This window comes from Gossypium arboreum, chromosome 11 (genome assembly GCF_025698485.1).
Source record: "Gossypium arboreum isolate Shixiya-1 chromosome 11, ASM2569848v2, whole genome shotgun sequence".
Classification (NCBI taxonomy): Eukaryota; Viridiplantae; Streptophyta; class Magnoliopsida; order Malvales; family Malvaceae; genus Gossypium; species Gossypium arboreum.
In genome coordinates, this window is record NC_069080.1 from 131,081,182 (window position 1) to 131,100,883 (window position 19,702).

Here is a 19,702-nt window from a genome sequence, read left to right on the forward strand (position 1 = left end):
CTCTTCTTTATTTATTTTAATGCGTTTTTCTATATTTTTATTTGTTAAAATTAGTCTACAAGCTCACCTCATTCGAAAAAAATTAAATTATTCAAGAAAATAAAAGTATAGATACTATATTATAATGTGATAACATAAATGACTAAAATGTAACATTTCAAATATAAATGATTAAAATATAACTTAAAATAAATAAAAATGACTATTTTAATAATTTACTTATTATTTAATTACGTTGTTCTTTTTTATCATGGGCTAGTTATTTATTTTCAATCATTTCAAATCACTCATTTAAAACTTGATCAAATTATTTCGGTCAAAAATATATTTTATTAAATAATGGTCTTGATATATTTAAATTTAAATTTTATGTAATTTAATTTATTTTTATCTTTATAATATTATTAGTTACGTCAAATATTTAATATTATTAATTATTTTAAATAATTTGTTGATGTAATTTTTCTTAAACCCATTCCTGTCCAACACAAAAGTTCATTTCCACGTGACAATCAAAAGATATTATAATTTATTACAATAAAAAACCAATACATTATTTGTTTATTATAATTTGTTTTTTTCCCTTTTTTTTATTTTTGTTTCTGAGAACTTCTACAAAAATTTCATCACCATAGTGAGTTATCGGACATCACTAATTGAAAGCATGTACATAATTTTTTTTTTTTTTTTCAAACGCGATTATGTAGGTAAGCTTTTACTATTTAAAGGGGAATTTAGTTTATCTTCTTTTCGTTTTAGTTTGTTGTTAGTGTTATTTTCGTTAGTTTTATGGTCACATTGTTACGATGCATGAACAAAAATTTTCAAAACAAATATTCAATCAAATTCGTAAAGTGATGAAATTAAACGCGAAATTGGACTTCGATGAGAAGAAAAATAAAATCAATGGGGTTTCTTGGAAGTTTTTAACACTATCCAATTGATTAATAATTGTTGATATTTTTGAAGACATTGATATTTGTGCAAAATATTATCGTGTTTTATTAACTATGATTTATGGGTTTTTTTATAAAAAAACTTCATAAATTTTTATAAAAATAAATTGACTAAAAGAAATTGATAGAAAACCTAACTCAGCATAAAAATACTATGAAAATCTTTATTTTAAGGGACAGGTTACATTTTATTCAATTTATTTAAAAATAATAAATTAATATTTATATATTATATTAAATAGTAAATTAGTCTATGCAAGTCAAGATAGACCAATTTTAATGAAATAATAGGTTTACTCTTTAATTTAATCTACATTATCTAATTTACTATTTTCTTAATTAGTAAGATAAAATATAATTTGACACTTAATACAAAATTCTCAGTGTTACTTTTATGATTTTAATTTTAATTTTAAATTGAATTCCAATATAACAAAATAAATAAATTAAACTTAAAACGAATTTTAAATTAAGAATTAGCAACGGTAAAGAACAATGAATATTGATGAAACGTCACTATCATTGGCGGTAGAGTTGTATGTTTCAATGTGTCTTTCACTTATTTATTTCACATGAATTTGTCAACAATACAAGGAAACTACGTGGATGTTCAACTACACTTCCTTTAATATTTATTTATTTTTTATAATAGTAAATAAAGTTACGTGGGTAATTAATTAAAATAATAAACAAATTAATTACAAATCAATTCCATATAATTAATTGGGAAATAAAGAACATAAAAGAGTTTATAGAAATTATATTTTTATATGATAATAATAATAATGCACATGCAAGTATTTTATATGATAAAAACAAAAAAAGAGTTTAAAACTAGGAATTCTCTAAGAATAAAAAATAAGTAATCTAAATTTTAATTTTAAATTTGATATCATTAATTAATAAATAAAATAATTCATTGAAAATTAATTATTTTTCTAAATAGAAAAATGGGGTACCCCATGTTGTCTGGTGAATATAGCACACACCCTTGAAGATCCTCACCGACAAAAAGCATATACCATACAAAATATAGGTCCAATTCTGCTCCTAGTCCCTGTACTCATCTAATTTTTGAAACTTAATCTTTCGATTTTAAATTCAAGACTCGTTCAAATTAAAAACTAGAGTCTAATTGATAACACTGCTAATTAGCTTTTAATAAAATATGGGGATGTTTGGTAGCCAAAGTTTTAGGCTTTTTTTAGTTGATTTGAACACAAATGGAGGATTGAGTAATCAAACCCTCTAATTGTAGTATTTAGTGAATAGAAGTTTGCAAGAGCTTGTTGAGCTAAAACCTCCAAAACAAAAAAGTTAAGATAGGCAATTTTTTTATAGCGGATTGAGAATGAAATATGTGGAATGACATATCTGACCATACTTGCTAAAAAATTACTCACTTTGCCACTATGTACAATTAAATCGATACACTAATAATATTTATTAATTTCTACAAGGTTAATATCTGCAAATAAAGAACTTGAGAAATTTGTTTATTTAAATTTCAAAAATATTATAAACAAATAAATACTTAACAAGGTCTGATCATATATGGTCATTTGTTAGATAGCAACTAAAATTATCCATAGCCCTCTCCCCAACCTATAAATAGAAAGATAATGCGTTTTAGCACACTCAAACCGACGTCCTTCTATATTGATAATAATGCCTATGCCAATCGAGCTAAGTCTTAATTAGCCAACAAACACTTTTAAATAACAATTAATAGAATTAGTTGGTCAAACCAGGCACCAACCACTACAATCAACAATCAGCCAATCGCCAAATAGGGTATATGTGTTAATAATTATACTTTGATTTTTTAAATCAGAATTTTAAATATTTAAATATCACATATCTAAATTTAACGAAAATTCATTAACAATATTATCGATTGGACTTTAAATTTCAAATGGGCTAAAATTATGGAGGACTAATTTTGAAAATTAAGAAAACTACAAGAATAGAAGATTAAATTATATCAAATGTGATAAAAGGCGAAATTTTTTTTTTAATAGATATTTGGAATCTCTAATTGATCTTTGAGATGATGTTGTTGATTCATCAACACTTAGCAATAATTATTTATTAAAAAAGAATGGTAAGGTCACCTGTCCTTTGCATTCACCCACAATTTGAAAGCTTTCATGTCTCATAGAATCAAACCAAACCCAAAAAAAATAAAAATAAAATTTATGTTTTGTTTTATACGGTTTTCTATTTTTTTTTTTTACTTTTTAACTTAATTTTTAATGAATTTAGTGACTTAAAATTATATTGATTATATTTAATATTTAAATTCAATTAATTTCAATAATTATGTGGTTTTGTAAGAAAAATAAATAAATTACAATGGGTTGAGCAGTCTAAAGAATGGGTCACCTTTAAAGGCAAGCATGGTTTCTTCCGTCATGGATAGGCAAAGAAAAGGTAGGAGGAGTCCCTTTCTCCATCTATATTTTGTATATTTTAATTATTCAATTTCTTTGTACTTAGTAATCCAAGATTTTTACATTTGATTGGAAGATTAAATTGGTTGTTTAAAGTTGTGGATAATTTTTTTGATAATAGTGGATTTTAAGATTAAATTTTTGGTTTAGTAAAATTTTAAAAAATAAAAGTTTAATGAGAATTTTTAAAAAAATTAGGGTTTAATTAAAATTTTAAAATTTTTATGTAGCTAAAGTTTTCAAAATTTGGAGAGAATCTAACTAAATTTTAAGAAAAAATAATTAAAATTTCTCAAAATTTTGGAGGGCCAAAGTTCTCTTAAGCCACCATAATAGTTCACCTCCGACATCTAAATGATAGGTTCAAATATTGAAAATAGAACAAAATTTATTCTACTGTAGCTGGTTATGGGCTTAACCACATTCGACATGATGAAGACAAAAGTTTTAGATTTTTTAAAATATTTTGGTACCTAAATTATTATTTCACTGTAATTTTAATCCCAAAAGTTAATATTCTGCCTATAATATTAACTTTGATTTATAAAACTTTTAATATAATAAAATTTGAGAAAATATTTTCAAGTGAAAAAAACACAAATTTAGGATGTCATATTTAAATTGATTTTACTCCTATTATGTTCTTGAGTTAATTAATAAATTTTTGAAAATGTTTTAAAGTGCTTTTAAGATAAAAATTCGATTGTTACTTGAATTGAATTATCATTAATCAAATTAATCAAAGTTATAAAAATTTTAACCTTTAATTAAATTGAATATCTTTTAAAATTCATTCACCAAACACTATTAATTTCGATTAATTGAATCCGTTAACAAAATTAACGAAATTTATAACATATATATTTTTTAATTTTTGATTCAAATAAATTTAAAATAATAACAAATAAATTTTAATTTTTTTATTTTAATTTCAAATGAGTTAAAATAAATACAAAAACAACAAATTAAAAACATTACATTTATATTATTTTTATAATATTTTTTCCTTGGGTTCATTATATCCGTAATTACAATTTACAAGTCTATTTGATATATATATATATATATATATATATATAGGTTTATAGATATTTAATATATGTTATTAATTTTAATTAATTGATTAATTGGTTAATGATGTATCGTTAAGAACACTAAAAATATTTTATTCCTTCTAAAATAGTAAAAAAACAGTAAAGGGGAAGTAGGGTCGAATCTTCAGGAACCGGATTATACAAATGCTCGTTTCTTGAAATCCTGGACAATTTCTTAGCCAAGAAAAATTGCATTCCTGAAAAATAAAAAAAAAATAGAATTAAGAATTTCAATCTGAAAAAATAAAAACAAAATTTAAAGTTGAATTGAAATTGTAAAATTAAATAAATTACGAAAATTAAAATGAAGAATAAAAATAAATAGAGTTTGGGAAAAGAGAAAGTTTCTTATGTGACGAGATTCTAGCCTCCGGTTATCTCAATCCGCGTTGGGTTCATTCCTTAGCTTTGAAGTAACCCTTCTCGAGCAAGATAAGTCAGTTATAGTGAAAGAGGACGCCTACAACCACCAGCTCTAAGGATTTAGACTTAAGATTTGGTGGAACCTGACTGTAGCCAATAATCGCTTTTGTGGGACTATCTTTTGCTAGGTCACCACTTCCCAACGGCGAATACCACGCCGTTTTGTCTCCTGGATTCGCCAACCTCTGACACAGAAAGCCAACGAACCGACTGTATAACCTTCCCAAAACATACAAAGCGGCAGTTCCTTACACAAGTTAAAAAGATCACCTATTAAGGGACATGAAATTTTTATTGAGTATTAGATAACCTAGCCTATTCCTAATTAAAATCTAAAATATAAATACAAATAAATAAAGATAAATGAAGATAAATGAAAATAAATCATAAAATTAAATCTAAATAATTATCCTAATAACATTAAATAGAGTCTTGTGCTATAAAATCTCTTCTTTTGCATTTGTGTCCTTAGGTCTTCCATGTTTGCATTTTCGACACCACCTTTTTCCCTCAGTTGCATGTTGGTCCAATTCATCTTTAATTTCACGCTTTTCGCCCTTAAATTTACTTTTGCCTTCAATTTAGTCCCTAAAAGATAAAAAACCATAAATAGCCCAAATTACTAGAATTACACTCAAAATAAATATGCAATTAGCACATAAAAATATGACGTTCTAGAGTATTATCAGTTAATTATTCTCTTTTGAGCTAAATTAACCCGTAATCAAACTTAAAAATAAAACATAAATTCAATCAAAACTAAATTTATTTTGATGGTCGACCAATTAATTAAACTATTTTGATCTGGTCAATTAAATTGGTTATGCACACTTAGGGCTGTAAAATTAACCGTATTTGAATGAATAGGCCTCTACTCATATTCATTTGTTTATTTTTAGATTTGTTTGTGTTTAGTTTCTATTCATTAAAAAATTCAAAATTGTGTAAAATTATGTGTGTTCATATTTGTTCATTTAAGTTAATCAAACATATTCATGAGCATTAAAAAAGTATAGGTTCAAGAACATTAAATGAACATGTTTATCAACATCATGAATATATAATTGAACATGTTTACGAATAATTTTATGAACAATAAACATATATATAAATAAAATATATATTATTTTAAATATAAAATAATAAAAAATAAAAATTATATCATAATTAAAAAATAAGTACACAAAATAATAATTTTACTAATATATATTAATCGAATAATATGTGAGTTTCAAACGAAATTAAAATTAACGTAAATAAATTTATTCATAAACATAAATAAACTCAACAAATTTTATGTATGTTTGGGAAACCCTAAAATCTTATTTATATTTATTTATTTATATACATCCCTAGGCATACCCCTACTTGAGAGCCCCCAGCGCACCCTAAATAATTTTGGCCCCTTTGTTTTGGTACAAATAAATTGGCCCAATTTAAGCATTTGCCTTTTTCTATATGTAAAAATATTAAAATCGACCGAAGTCATCAACTGTCAACATTTGACTTCACTTTGAACTAATTTAACCCAAATCATTGGGTTCATTTTTCTGTTCTTCTTTTGTTGAAGCAAATAGGGTGAAAGTCATGGGTCAGAATAATCAGATAATAGGAGAAGATGATTACATTTTGTTGAAGGATTTCGAAGTGGAAACTGAAGTTGATGAAGAAAAGGGTTTTATACTATGTTTCTGGGTTTATATTTTCAACTCTAATGCCTTTCCTTCCACCATTCTTAAACAGGTTTAGAAGCTGCTGCTCCTTTTTTATTTGAGTTTCTCTTTTTCTCTCAAAATTTAACCTTTTTTGGATTAAGGAAATTACCCATCGCTCATTTTTTTTTGTGTGAGTTTTATTAAAAGAAATTGTTTGTGTTCAAGGTAATTGTTAAAAGGGGGCTAAAAACAGCTCCTTTTGCCTTTTTGTATTCTTCCCTCACTCAAAATTTGCTGTTTGGTTGTTAGGAAAATAACCATGTCTAATTTAGTGTTTCTTTTAATGGTTTTGCGAATGTTTTTGAAACAGCCATTATCTGTTAACTGTAAGAAATAAGAAAAAATTGCATCCAAATGTGGTTTTTAATTTCTTTTGTTGCTTCAGCTCTATTTCATTATCTATTAGAGCAACACTCATCATCCCAATTTCATTATCGTGATGATTTTTTCCCCTTAAAGTTGTATCATCATGTAGCTTTACTGGAGCTTGCAATTTCCATTTGTTTTTAATCACTTGATTTGTTTTCTGTTTATAGGTATATGCAGAGACTAACAGCAGTCCTCCTTTACTTGTTCTTAATGAAAAGACATTGATGATTTTTCCATTGACTTGTCTACTCAATGAAGCTCTTGGTCCTGGAAACACTGATTTTCCTTCAGAAGATCCTAAAGTGTCCGCAGAGATTGAACACCCTCAAAACAACTGGATACATGTTGGATATGAGGTATGCCTTTAATATCTGACTGAATTACTAACATAAGGACATGATTGGTTTGAGAGCTGCATCTTGATTTGTAGCTTCATATGTTGCTTTAACATCTTGCCATAATGTTTGAATTGTTTGAGATAGTTTTGGGAATGAGTGAACTAAATGGACTTGTATTTATTTGGTCTGTTTAGGGTGGGTTTGGGGCGGCGGTGCGGTGCGGTGCGTTTAGCTTACTTTTTGTCTCACGCTACAGTATCGTTACAGTATCTAATCTCACCGCCACCGCTATTTTTACACTAACCGCAAGTAAACGCACCGCCCATCCAAACTCACCCTTAGTTGCCTTGGTTTCTAAACATGATCTCATGGATAATAGGCTCTTACATTTGTTATCTATTTTGTGTGTAACTTAAAACATTTTATTGGACTGACATTGAATACGAATGAATTGGGGCTAGACAAACAGCATTTCTATGTAAATTCTATAAATACAAGGCCAGATTCAGACCATCATCCCCCCTTCTTTTTCTTTTGAGAATCCATCCCTGTATAACTACAAGTTATCTTTTCTGTTTTGGTTTGACAAGTCGTTGATTGTTTAGAATATTTGAGAATGAGCAACACCAAAAGAAGGAACCGAAAAGTAAAAGAGAGCAAAGAGGAGTTAGGCAAGTGTGTGTATGAAACTTTAAGGTTATATAGTGTACATCACCAATGACCAATCTCTCAAGGCATAAGAGAAAAAAAGAAAAAGGGGTAAAAAACAAGATAAATTTAACATCAGATAGGAGCAGGAAAAATGTTGTTTGAGGCAACAGTGCTCAATTTGCATATCCCTCCTGTTTGTTTTTCTTCTTTTCAAATGGAGACATTACACGTAGCTTTCTGTCTAAGGTTTTACTGAAGTATACTTTCAACTATACTTGATAGATGGATACTAATTTTATTTCCTAGCTGTTACCATATATGTAAACATTTCTGTTTTTCTTTTCTTGTCAGGTTTCTTCTGATTTTGTGCGGCTTTACATTAATGGCGAGATTGCAGGAGAGCTGCATCTCTCGTCCTTGTCAAATGACAACTCCATGCCAAATGGTTCTAGGAAGAGGACATTATTTGGTATTACTGGTGATAGTAATTTGCAGGGCTTTATCCATGATGCAAAAGTCTTGCCTTCAACCTTGTCTATAAAGGAGCAGTATGTTAAGGTGGCTTTTACTTGTAGTTCTCATGTTTCCTTGATGATTTCTATAGCATGTAAGTTTACCTTAAGGTTTAGAACTCTAATGTGAGAGTATGATGCCAGGATCCACCTCTAAGGTTGTCAATTGATGAGTCTTCCATCTCTGATATTGAAGAAGACAATGGCTTTTGGAATATTGTTGGTGGCAAGGTAAACACCAAGGAGTTCTAAACATTTGTTTACTATAAGTTTTACGCTTAAATGATAGCAGTTACACTTTTCTTTTGTGGTATTATAATGTGTTATTTTTATCATCCGTAAGTGATCTTTTAGTTTCAGCCTTCATGGTCTTAAGCATTTGATATGGTACCATAGTTGCTTGTTTCATATAATAATACAAGACAGATTTTTAACCATAGGTTATTGATTCTCAAGTGGTATAAGGTTACTGCTCGTAGATCTCCTCTAATATTTACCCTTCCACAGGCATCTTGCCGCAGGATATTTTCCTTGGATGTTGTTCTATTGAACACCTTTGGCCAACCAGTAAACAAGGAACTAGAGGTGATTTAGCCTTCACGTTTAATTTTGTGGTACTGGTTTTAACTTCAGAGCCTAAAATTTCACATTATTTGTTGTAAAGGTTGTTGCGTCACTTTTGTATGCTCATAACCGGTTACCTGTAGAGAAGACAAATGATGAAGAACCTCCTCTTCTAGCTAGCTGTGATGGAATTGAATTTGCCTCTTGCGATCGACCTTGTAAACTATCAAAAGGCCGAGCTTCCTTTAAGCTGAAGATCTCGAAGGTGGTAATATTGGGTTTAGTTTGTGTAATATTTTATTCGATATATATGCTTCTAGGTATTCGTAGAAATTTCCGTGGAAATTGTTCCATGAGAAACTAGTCTGTGGTTTGTGATGCTCCTGGGGGACTCCTATTGCTGAGAATTATGTCTTTTGCTGATGGTAACCGACCATCTGATACTATAATTACTGCTAAACTACTTTTCATCATAGAGTTTGCAATATTTTAGCTAGCATGCCTGAGTTAACATTGGGTTTTGCGTAAATTTGCAATGTCTCCAATGATTGGCACAGAAGGAAATAAATACAAAATTGAAGTATCATCTATGTAACCTGAAACAAATACCAGTTCATTCTGATTAGGCTCACAAGATAAGTTAATGCTTGGTTTCAATCATAATTTAATGTTTTTGGAGAAAAAGTTTGAATATCTTGATTCTTGGTTAGGCATGTAATGTGGTTTAGCAATGTTTTGTTTCTATTTAATCATAAAATGCCATGCTCACTTTTTTCCTTTTTTCTTTTGACCATTTGTTTACCTAATTCATATGAAAATTATTTGTTTTTATGGTTTATGTATAATTAATGATTATTTTAAACACTAATAATTGTGTTCATCGTAGTCTTAAGTTTTACGATTCTGAGTTCCTAAATCTGAAGAATCTAAGGCAACTTATAAGCGTGATATATATTGGCTGATTGGAAACCAAGCTCAAGCTTGTAAATGGTACTCAAAGAAGTGCTTGGCCTGAAATTGAATTAAACTTTGGCAAGCTATGCTTGACCATGAGAAGACTAGCTGTGCTGTTACAGGACCAAGCAGAAATATTAGGGAATTGTCTATATTCAATGAGAATTTGACTCTGTAACATTTTTGGTTTTATTTTATTTTATTTTATTTTATCAATTCACATATTGGATTCACTATTGTCTGCTTCTGATATTATCTCAGCTCTCGTCCAAGTGTGATAATAGGCAGTTCTGCATTAAGTTTGGTGTATCAAAATTGGAGGGATATCGTTTCCTTGAGGACTTCTCCCCTTCAATTCGGTGCATCTCTCGCAATCGTACTCCAAGGACATCTACTATTATTTGGAAAAAAGTCTCTGCAGTTCATCCAGTCAATGGATCTCAACCATTTGGCTTAGATGATAGTTCTTGTGAACCTAAGCACAATACTGTACATGAAGCAAAACTCAGTCCAACATCAAAGAGGGTTAGATTGGGAGAAGCAAAGATTTCTGCAGTTGACCAACACAGCGAAGAATGCAATTCTCTTGCCTCGAAGCAGAATCAGGTATATATATAGACTTCTGTCCTTTTTCTTTCCCCATAACATCATGTTATGTCTTTATAGACCATAAATACGAGAGGAGCATAAATCACTTTTGAACTATAAACAACTGCATCACCATTTACAATCAGGTTGAGAATGGTTTTGGGTCAAGATTGGAGGCAAGGCCTGAGAATTTTGAAGAAATGAATACTTCCCTATCCGATTCAGAGAGCACTGGGGCCCGAGATTCAGCTTTAAAGAGTGTGTCAAGCAGGGGACATTCGGTTCCGGATGTAACAATTTTTAGGTACTGCCTGGGGGGCTTGACTGATAGGTCTCTTTTGCTCAAGGAAATTGCAACAACTGTTTCGGATGAAGAAATTTCAGGATTCGCAGAACAGGTTTCCTTGTACTCCGGATGTTCTCACCATAGGTAATTTAGAATGCTTTGCTTTCAGACAGTGTTGTTAGTGATCATTGTATTCATGCTTGGTTATAGCGAGGAATGTAATAGTACCTATCATGATATCTCTTCATTGTGAATATAGGGAAAATATACAACACTGTCAATTGTTCTTGGGATCTATATCGAGTATTGTTGAATTTTTCTATGCCTTTGCTAATTGAAAAAGTTGTTGCTACTCTTAGGCATCAAATAAAAATGGCAAAGAGATTGATAGACGAGGGAACGGTAGCCTGGAATTTGATATCACAAAACAACCTTCAAGTTCAATGGGAGAGTGCAGTTTTTGAGATCGAAGAGCAATTCATGAAGATTGCTTCCTGCTCATCTAGATCTCTTACCCAACAGGTATCTATCTATCTCTAGCTAATTTAATGTTCACGTTATAATTAGTCTCTAGTCAACCTGTTCTGTGGTGGATGAAACTATTGTTTCAATTAATGGTTGCATTTTTTTTGGTAGAAATATATTATCACTTTTTGTTATAATTAGTCTCTAGTCAACTCTGTACTAAATGTAGCTATCAGAGGGAAGTAACAGCGAAGGGGCTTTATATGCACAGTATTGATTCACGATAATTGTAGATTTCTTCCCAATATTGGTTCATCAGTTCATCTCTGTACTTATCAGAATAATTCTGAGGTTCGGTCTCTTACCATGAGATGCCATGATTAAAGCATGATTCATCACAATTCTGGGAAAAGACATCACAGATCAAGTATCCGAGTGTAGAAAAAAAAAGAAACCCCCCAAAATCAAAGATCTGCTGGACTCTTATTTGCAATTTCCTCCAAATGTATGTGGACCTATTTTCTAAGTCCTGCTAGCATCAGTTTCTTATAGCATAGGCTTATGTTAATTGTTTTTGTTGCTGTAATCCTTTCAAGATTAAACTTAAGCTCATCTCCTGCACCCGCATAAAAAATCCTTCATAGATGACAATTTTTCATATTGTTAGTTGTTGAATCATGACTTACTAAAGTGTGTGTAATATATATACACAAGTACTGTTTACCATCATATCTGGATGATGTATGTGTTTTATGAATGAATAGTAATATTTTCTTTCATTAAGAAAATCCGTGTAAGATAACAACTGTTTCAGGACTTTGAGCTTCTGCGGAAAATTGCGGGATGCCAAGAATACATGGCCCAGGAAAACTTTGAGAAGATGTGGTGTTGGTTATACCCTGTAGCTTATACATTATCTAGTGACTGGGTAAATGCAATGTGGAATTCTACATCTCCAAAGTGGATAGAAGGATTTATAACCAAGGAAGAAGCTGAACTCTCACTTCAAGGTTCCAGAGGCCTGCAAGAGCCTGGGACATTTATACTTAGGTTTCCTACTTCTAGGAGTTGGCCCCACCCCGATGCCGGTAACTTAGTTGTGACATATGTTGGCACTGATTACAGTCTTCACCACAAGCTGCTTTCCCTTGATAATGTATATAGGTGCGCAGTTCTGGCTTTATTGAATTTCATTGTTGTCTTAATACTGTCTCTATTAATATGCTCTTTTTAGGTGTATTATCTATTATTTATATCAGAATCCTTAATAATTTCTTCACCAAGAATGAAGCCTGAGAGGCTGGGAGGGCCAAAAATTTTCATTTTTAGTCTCTCCTAAATATTAATATTGTAAATTTAAGCCTTTTACCCCTTGGATAAATGGAAAAATTATATTTTTGGCTGCTCCTAAAATTTTTTAGCTTTAGCTCCCTCAATTTTATAATTTTATCTTGGCTCCCTTATACAAAGTTCATGGCTTTGTCCCTGTTCTTCACAACACTGTACATGGAGTTTGTCTGAAAATAGAACAGCATAATTAGGAAGTCATTATATGCTTAACTCGAATATTTATGCTCTACTTGTGGATGAGCTTTCTTTATTTAGAGGGTTCTTGGAGGGTCATATCTTTATACTCATATCTGATTGTGTCGAACTGGGTGCTTCAAGTGATATCCAACAGGGTTAAACATTAGTGGATACTTTTAAGTACCATTGGTTTAGTTACGTTATTCTGAAACATTTATTATTATCATCAGGTTCCGAGTTTTTATAGATAATTTGTCTGGTATCCTGTCTATACATGGATTGAAGAGAATTGTTGTTTACATCTTGCTTATAGTTCTGGAGTACGGGAAAAGAATGTCAAAGTAAAACCATTGCAAGATATGCTATTGGAAGAACCCGAGCTTTCTAGATTAGGAAGGTACGAAACACCACCACTTGAATTTCCTTCTGCTTAAATTAGATGTTTTAAGTTAATTTTTAGTTTTGAACATGTTAAATTGCAGGATAATGAGACGCCACTGACCTTTATTCGGATGTAGCATTGCATTTACATGTTCGGTTTGCAGTGACCATTCAGAAATTTTGCTGTCACTACCCTGTTGCTAGTTCTTTTTTCCCCTACTTCGATCTGCTCAAGTCTTTTATGATATAATTAAATGTAAAAATATTTGTAATAGTAGAAGCCAAGACAGGATATTGTAAAATCGATCATTTTGTTTTTAATGACCATTTGTTCTCATCTTTTTCATTTTTCATAAATGTGTCCAATATATATTTATATACTTTATATACAAGATATTAGAGTATGATGTTTTTAATGTATAGAAAATTTCGAAAAATTGAATATATTTATGCTGGACACATATCCCAATGTGGTACACTAAATCTGAGTCATATAGTGCAATATTGGTGAATTAGTAGTTGGTGCAGTATCATATACATCGATGTTCTGTCATTTGTTGAAGATAAAAGATCCAAAGCCTCCATTATTAAAAAGAAAAAAAGAAAGAAAATTGGATCTTCGTTTCTTTCTAGATTTAGAATATAGATATTTGTAATATTGAGATGATAAACGATTAATAAATGGATTAAATAGGATCTAATGTCTGATTACAATCCAAGAGGAGGAACAAGCTCCTGCCGCCATAAAAAATTCCATAATTACTTATTTTATTGTATTTTTTGATAACACATTGATTATTGCATGGAACATTGGTTAAGAACAAAAAAGGAACCAAGAACAAACAATATCCTCAAACATATTAAAATGACAACTCCAAATCCTCCAATTATTATTGTGTTGGGTTTATTTTGGAATAGCTAATGGAAATAATTGAAGCTCAGCATGATAACAAATCAGGTTCTTTTTCTTCTTCCTCTGTCCTTTCTCTCTATATGTAGATACATGTTCATTTCGTGTTTATTGCAGATGTTGTCTGAATGATTTCTATGAATATTAACGGCAGCAAAGCTGAAACCGTAAAATAATGATCCAGTAAATTTGGTGTTGCAGTTTCTATTAAAATCGCAAACAACTTCCCTATTAATCAAACAAATGCTATAAACTTGAATGTCATGAACATGCCAAAAATCATACCTTGTAGTCATGTATGAATGTGAGGAAAAATGAAGAACAGAGATCATACCTTGTAGTCATGTATGAATGGGAGGAAAAATGAAGAACAGAGAAACACAGGCCATATCTGTCATCAATAAAATTAAGGCCTAGATTTCACTCTTGCAGCAATGTGTTATAGTTAGGACTATTAAGATTTAAGACATTAATACGAAGGCATGACCTGCCAAAGTCATGGAAAGAAATGAAGATATTGCAGGCATACTTGTCTACGACACTCATACCCTATTTCAAGTAACTTAGCTACCATATGCGGCAGCAGCACCCTTTCTTTTTGTCTTAAAAACAATTCAGGAACCATTTCTGATAATGTCCTTCGATGCCATTGCAGAACCTCAAACACCTCATCCAGAGGAATCAACCACCACCACCACCGATCAACCTCCAATATTCAGCCCTGACAACCGCTGGAAATGGTGGCTTCTAATAGCACTCAACATCTTATTCCTCCTCGCCGGTCAATCTGCAGCCGTTCTATTAACCAAATTCTACTTCAACAATGGAGGAAAAAGTAAATGGATGGCATCTCTCATGCAAACAGCTGGTTTCCCTCTCCTTTACCTCCCACTTCTCTTCTTCCCTTCCTTTAACAAGCAGTCTCCAAGCTCCTCCAACAACATAACCCATTATGTGGTCTACTTTTCCCTCGGTTGTCTGCTAGCCATTGATAATTTCATGTATACAGTTGGCGTTAAACCACTTTCCATTTCAACATATTCCCTTCTTTGTGCAAGCCAATTGGTATTCAACGCCATCTTTTCGGTGGTTATCAACTCCGAAAAGCTCGGTATCCTAACGCTTAACTCGATCATCTTCATTACCGTATCAGCTTCAATGGTTGCAATTCATCCCGACAGTTCTGAGACCAAAAGAGATGAGAAAAATCCAGTAAGAAAGAATGAACACACTATTGGGTTTATATCAACAGTTGGTGCTTCTGCAGGCTATGCTTTATTTCTGTCTCTAACACAGTTCTCATTTGACAAAATACTGAAAAAGGACACATTTAGTGTTGTGTTTGAAATGCAGATTTACACTTCATTGGTTTCGAGTTTCGTTTGCTTTTTGGGGTTGTTTTTGAGTTTGGAATTCAAGGATTTAAAGTCCGAAATGGAGAAATTTGATGAAGGGAAGGTGATTTATGTAGTGAGTTTGATTGGAATAGCTTTGGCATGGCAGATTTGTACAGTGGGAGTAGTGGGATTGATCTATTTGGTGTCATCTTTGTTCTCAAATGTTGTGAGTATGCTTAGTTTGCCATTTGTTCCAGTTGTTGGTGTTCTGCTTTATAAGGAGAAAATGGATGCAATTAAGGTATTGGCAATGTTGTTCACTCTTTGGGGATTTGCTTCTTATATCTACCAACAATATCTTGATGATAAGAAGTCAAAGAAAAAGGAATCCGAAGAAATCGAAGATTCCAAACCTGAAGTTTAACTTAATTGATTGAAGATTCCAAATCAAAGTAGTGGCTATATTTTTCACTGTTTAGGGCTTTTCTTCTTATCTAGGAATCCAAGGGATCAAAGATTCTTATAGAATAAGATTATATGCATATCTACATGTCTATAGTAGATAATGGATTATATGAAACTATAATTTTAAGTAAGATATTTATTCTTAATTTTTAATTTTTCTTCTTGAAAATATTCAAATTTAATTAAAAATAATAAAAATCAAGAAAAATCTAATTTGTTATTCTTTTATTAGAAAGGGATAAAATAATATAGAATTATAGTTTCATACAATCTATTTTCGCTCTACCATATATGTTATATGAATAAATAGTAATTGTTTTTTATAAGAAAATTGAAAGGTTACTCTCTCTTTTCATTTGCTATTTTGTCCAAATTATAGAAAATCAAAAGGTTACTCTCTCTTCTCATTTGCTATTTTGTCCAAATTATAGATAAATACAAAATAATGAGTATCATTGTTTAGATCTAAATTTTATATTTTTATAAATTTTTGAAGCTCAAAATATATTTTTTCAATTTTTAAGTATAAAAATACTACAAATTTTAAATATCAAAAACAGTTTAGAGGTGAAAGATATTGAGACTCAGCCTACTCTTTTTTACCATATAATTAATGTTGTGGTTAAATCTATTGTTAAAGTATATTGGTGTGCGGGGAAAAAAATAAACTTATGAGAGATTAATTAATGTTCTATAACATGTATCAATGCTACTTTTTTTAAAATTTTATTTGTCTCTACCTATATTATGATGTGCAAAATAATTACTGATAAATGAACGTTGAGAACACAATGAAACTCATTAACTGTCTATATTTTGCATTAACAGAAACAATCCTAGAGTTTTATGGCAAGGTGAAGATTTGTTTACTGTCATGTGTTTTGCTTTGATGTTGGGTCTGTAAATCTAGACATAACAGAGTTACTGTTTTAAATTTGTCAATTGTAAATTTCACATACACCGTCCCATTTCCCAATGGGAAGTCTATCTTTCGTTGCCTTGCTCAAAATTAATTACAATAGAATACTGCATATATTTTATATAATTTTATTTATTAATTCTAATAATTTTGGACATGATTCCTACAAATTCTAATAATTAGACTGCTATGTTTTATTTGAATGGGGACTTTTAACGTCAATTATAAATAGTATGTTATTTTTTTTCAAATTTAAAATTATTATAAGAATTGAAAATATTTAATTTTAAAATATAGTTGTTAAATAATTGTAATTTGAAGTATAAATTTTAAGAAAGTTAAAATGTAATTCTATTATTGTATTAATGTAAACTTTACAATTTTTCAAGGGATTAAACTATAATTTTTTATTTTTTGAGAGACCTTAATTGAATTTTATAATACAAAAAAAATCAAAATATAAGTTTACCATGATATTAATTAAAAATTTTGTAATTTCTAAAGTGACAAAAGGAACATTTTCCATTTTGGTGTGCTTCTGCTTGCCACTTTGTAGCTTCACCCTTATCGTCCATATATTAAGGCCTAAATTACATTTTTGTTGGAATGAAATCTCATATATAATTGGCATAATGAAAACTGTAGACTCTAATATTTATCTTTTTTGTCACTTTAGCTCTATATTTTTTTTTGGATAATTTTTGTTTTTAATTTTTAAATTTTAGTTAAATTGATCACAGACCCAAATTAAAAAAAAATGTATCATCATCGTCAGGTTATTGATGATTTCGATCACCTAGCTTTCATATATGTTTTTCAACAATGTTAGAAAAGTTTGAGAAGAGATAACAAATTAGCGAAGAAGTTGTTTAACATTTTGAAAGATAAAAAATGTATGGTGATGCTTGATAATATTTAGATTATTGAAGCTTCAAATAATCTAAAATCTACCTTTCCAATTGCAAGAGACAACCATAACAAGATATTGTTCACCTTTCGAAACAACTTACAAAAGAGATTAAATATGTGAGTTGTAATACCTAAACAATGAATAAAGTTGGAAATTGTTTCAAAAGATTGCATTTCCTCGAATAGATTTAGATGGTAACAATGTTCAAATAGTAGAATTATTTACAATGATATACACCCTTATTTTTATCCATCGATAAATTTAAATTTTCCTTTTATTTTTGGATACAAGAATTTAAAATGTTTTTAATATTAACTTGGGAAGTACTTATCCAAATGATGAATGGATGTCTCCTTATTTATAGGCAAAGCTCCCACAATTTAATGGTAAATTGTGGTTTCTAGAATATTTTATAAACTAACGAATTAAAAATTATTTGGTAAATTAATAAAATATAACTGTGTGATTAAAAATCTAAAGGACTAAAACTGATATTTTAAAAGGCGAGCAAGAAATAAAATAAGAAATTATTTAAAATAAAAATTTCAAAGTTGAATTAAATTGAAAATAAGAGATTAGGATAAAAAAAAATAAAACATGGAAAATCCATATTCCTTTTTATACTTACTAGTTTTGTTGTCAAACAACTGAAACCACTTCAATTGCAGGCATCGAAAACTTTAGAAGATTGTTGGATGAAATTTAACTACAAAAAAAAAAAAAAAGTAAAGCAACCACAAAAGAAGAAAATCATTTAAATAACTTTTAAAAAAATTAAATGATGAAATAAAATATTTAATATGCACTTACCCATTTCACTTGCAAAACATTTTTATTAATTTTGAAGTGTATTAAAATAAACTGAAATAAATTAAGTATCCATACTAAATTATGTCCCACTATGTTAAATGATTTATTCATTGATTAAATTATAGGTGGTAAAAAGCATATATATACACAAAATTTCACTATTATTTTATTTAAAAATTTAAATTATAATTTAATTTAATACAAAAATATAATAGTATATATATTCCGATAGAATATAAAGTCCTTTCTTTTGCAATTATCTTTGCATAAATTTGTTTCAGGTTCATCCACCATTCAAAATTATTATCTAATTACATAAATTTACACAAAACATTACTCAATTACATAAATTAGAAAATGTTTTGTATCAATACATCAAATTAGAGAATTTTTTCTCTTATTTTGTATTACATAAAATCATAAATTATTGTTATATATATATATATCATGTATTACATAAATAGGAGTTATATATCGTACATAAATTTGATACATAAAATTTATTTTGCATATCTCATTTTGACTATAAAAACATATTATATATAGAGTTGTTCATAGTCAGATCATTCAACTAACTCTACAGGTCCGTATGAAAAATAAAAGGATTCAGCTAAAAATATAAATTCAAAATATAAGTTTGGATAAAAATCGATGTTTGTTTTCTAAATAAGTCGAATCTCGAGTAAATTTTTTTAGTCCAAATCTAACCCGAATACATATCCTTTTAAAATTTATCGAGAAATATTTATTTAAAAATAACAATTAAAAGATAACAGCATGGGATTTTCCTAGTCTTCCTTTTTTCCAATTAAATAAGACTGGCTAAATACTTTTAAATAAATTATTTAAATAAATTATTTTCCTAGTCTTTCTTTTTTGGGAGTTGAGCATGGGATTTTTCATCTTTGCTATAAAGTAAAATATCATTAATGTAAATTAAAACATTTTTCATTAAAAGATAAAAAATCTTTATCATTACTTTCTGAAAAAGTGAAAGAGTAATTTTTAGTCCAAATGACATTACTTTTTACTGGAAATATCTATCAAAAATATAAAATACTGTCTTGAATCTTTC

At 29.4% G+C, this 19,702-nt stretch overlaps 2 protein-coding genes across 5 annotated transcripts; both read left to right on the forward strand.

The window, feature by feature from the left end:
* Positions 1–6,313: 6,313 nt before the first annotated feature.
* On the forward strand, positions 6,314–13,633 carry LOC108480125 (SH2 domain-containing protein A-like). 4 transcript variants are annotated; one of them, XR_008274730.1, is made up of 12 exons: positions 6,316–6,669; positions 7,178–7,366; positions 8,351–8,557; positions 8,656–8,742; positions 9,019–9,096; positions 9,176–9,340; positions 10,291–10,635; positions 10,764–11,047; positions 11,263–11,425; positions 12,183–12,532; positions 13,126–13,292; positions 13,378–13,633. XR_008274730.1 is itself a non-coding variant. In XM_017783006.2 (12 exons), exons 1-12 carry the CDS (start codon positions 6,514–6,516, stop codon positions 13,394–13,396), a joined length of 2,127 nt encoding a protein of 708 aa, XP_017638495.1. In that variant the 5' UTR covers positions 6,327–6,513; the 3' UTR covers positions 13,397–13,633. The 4 variants fall into 4 exon arrangements, 2 of the variants coding, with proteins under 2 accessions (XP_052878268.1, XP_017638495.1); XM_017783006.2 differs by having other exon boundaries at positions 6,327–6,669; positions 13,209–13,292; XR_001870559.2 differs by lacking the exons at positions 13,126–13,292; positions 13,378–13,633 and adding an exon at positions 11,708–11,873 and having other exon boundaries at positions 6,314–6,669; positions 12,183–12,296.
* A 400-nt stretch (positions 13,634–14,033) lies between these two features.
* Positions 14,034–15,947, forward strand: LOC108481516 (probable purine permease 11). Its single transcript, XM_017784638.2, has one exon. It carries the CDS (start codon positions 14,820–14,822, stop codon positions 15,945–15,947), a length of 1,128 nt encoding a protein of 375 aa, XP_017640127.1. The 5' UTR covers positions 14,034–14,819.
* The last annotated feature ends 3,755 nt before the right edge of the window (positions 15,948–19,702 follow it).

Bases quoted from the DNA above. Each gene is read 5' to 3' on its own strand.
- LOC108480125 (XM_017783006.2), top strand. From the start codon at position 6,514: ATGGGTCAGAATAATCAGATAATAGGAGAAGATGATTACATTTTGTTG. The intron at 7,367-8,350 runs GTATGCCTTTAA...TTTTCTTGTCAG, and splicing joins GGATACATGTTGGATATGAG to GTTTCTTCTGATTTTGTGCG. The intron at 8,743-9,018 runs GTAAACACCAAG...ACCCTTCCACAG, and splicing joins GGAATATTGTTGGTGGCAAG to GCATCTTGCCGCAGGATATT.
- LOC108481516 (XM_017784638.2), top strand. From the start codon at position 14,820: ATGTCCTTCGATGCCATTGCAGAACCTCAAACACCTCATCCAGAGGAA.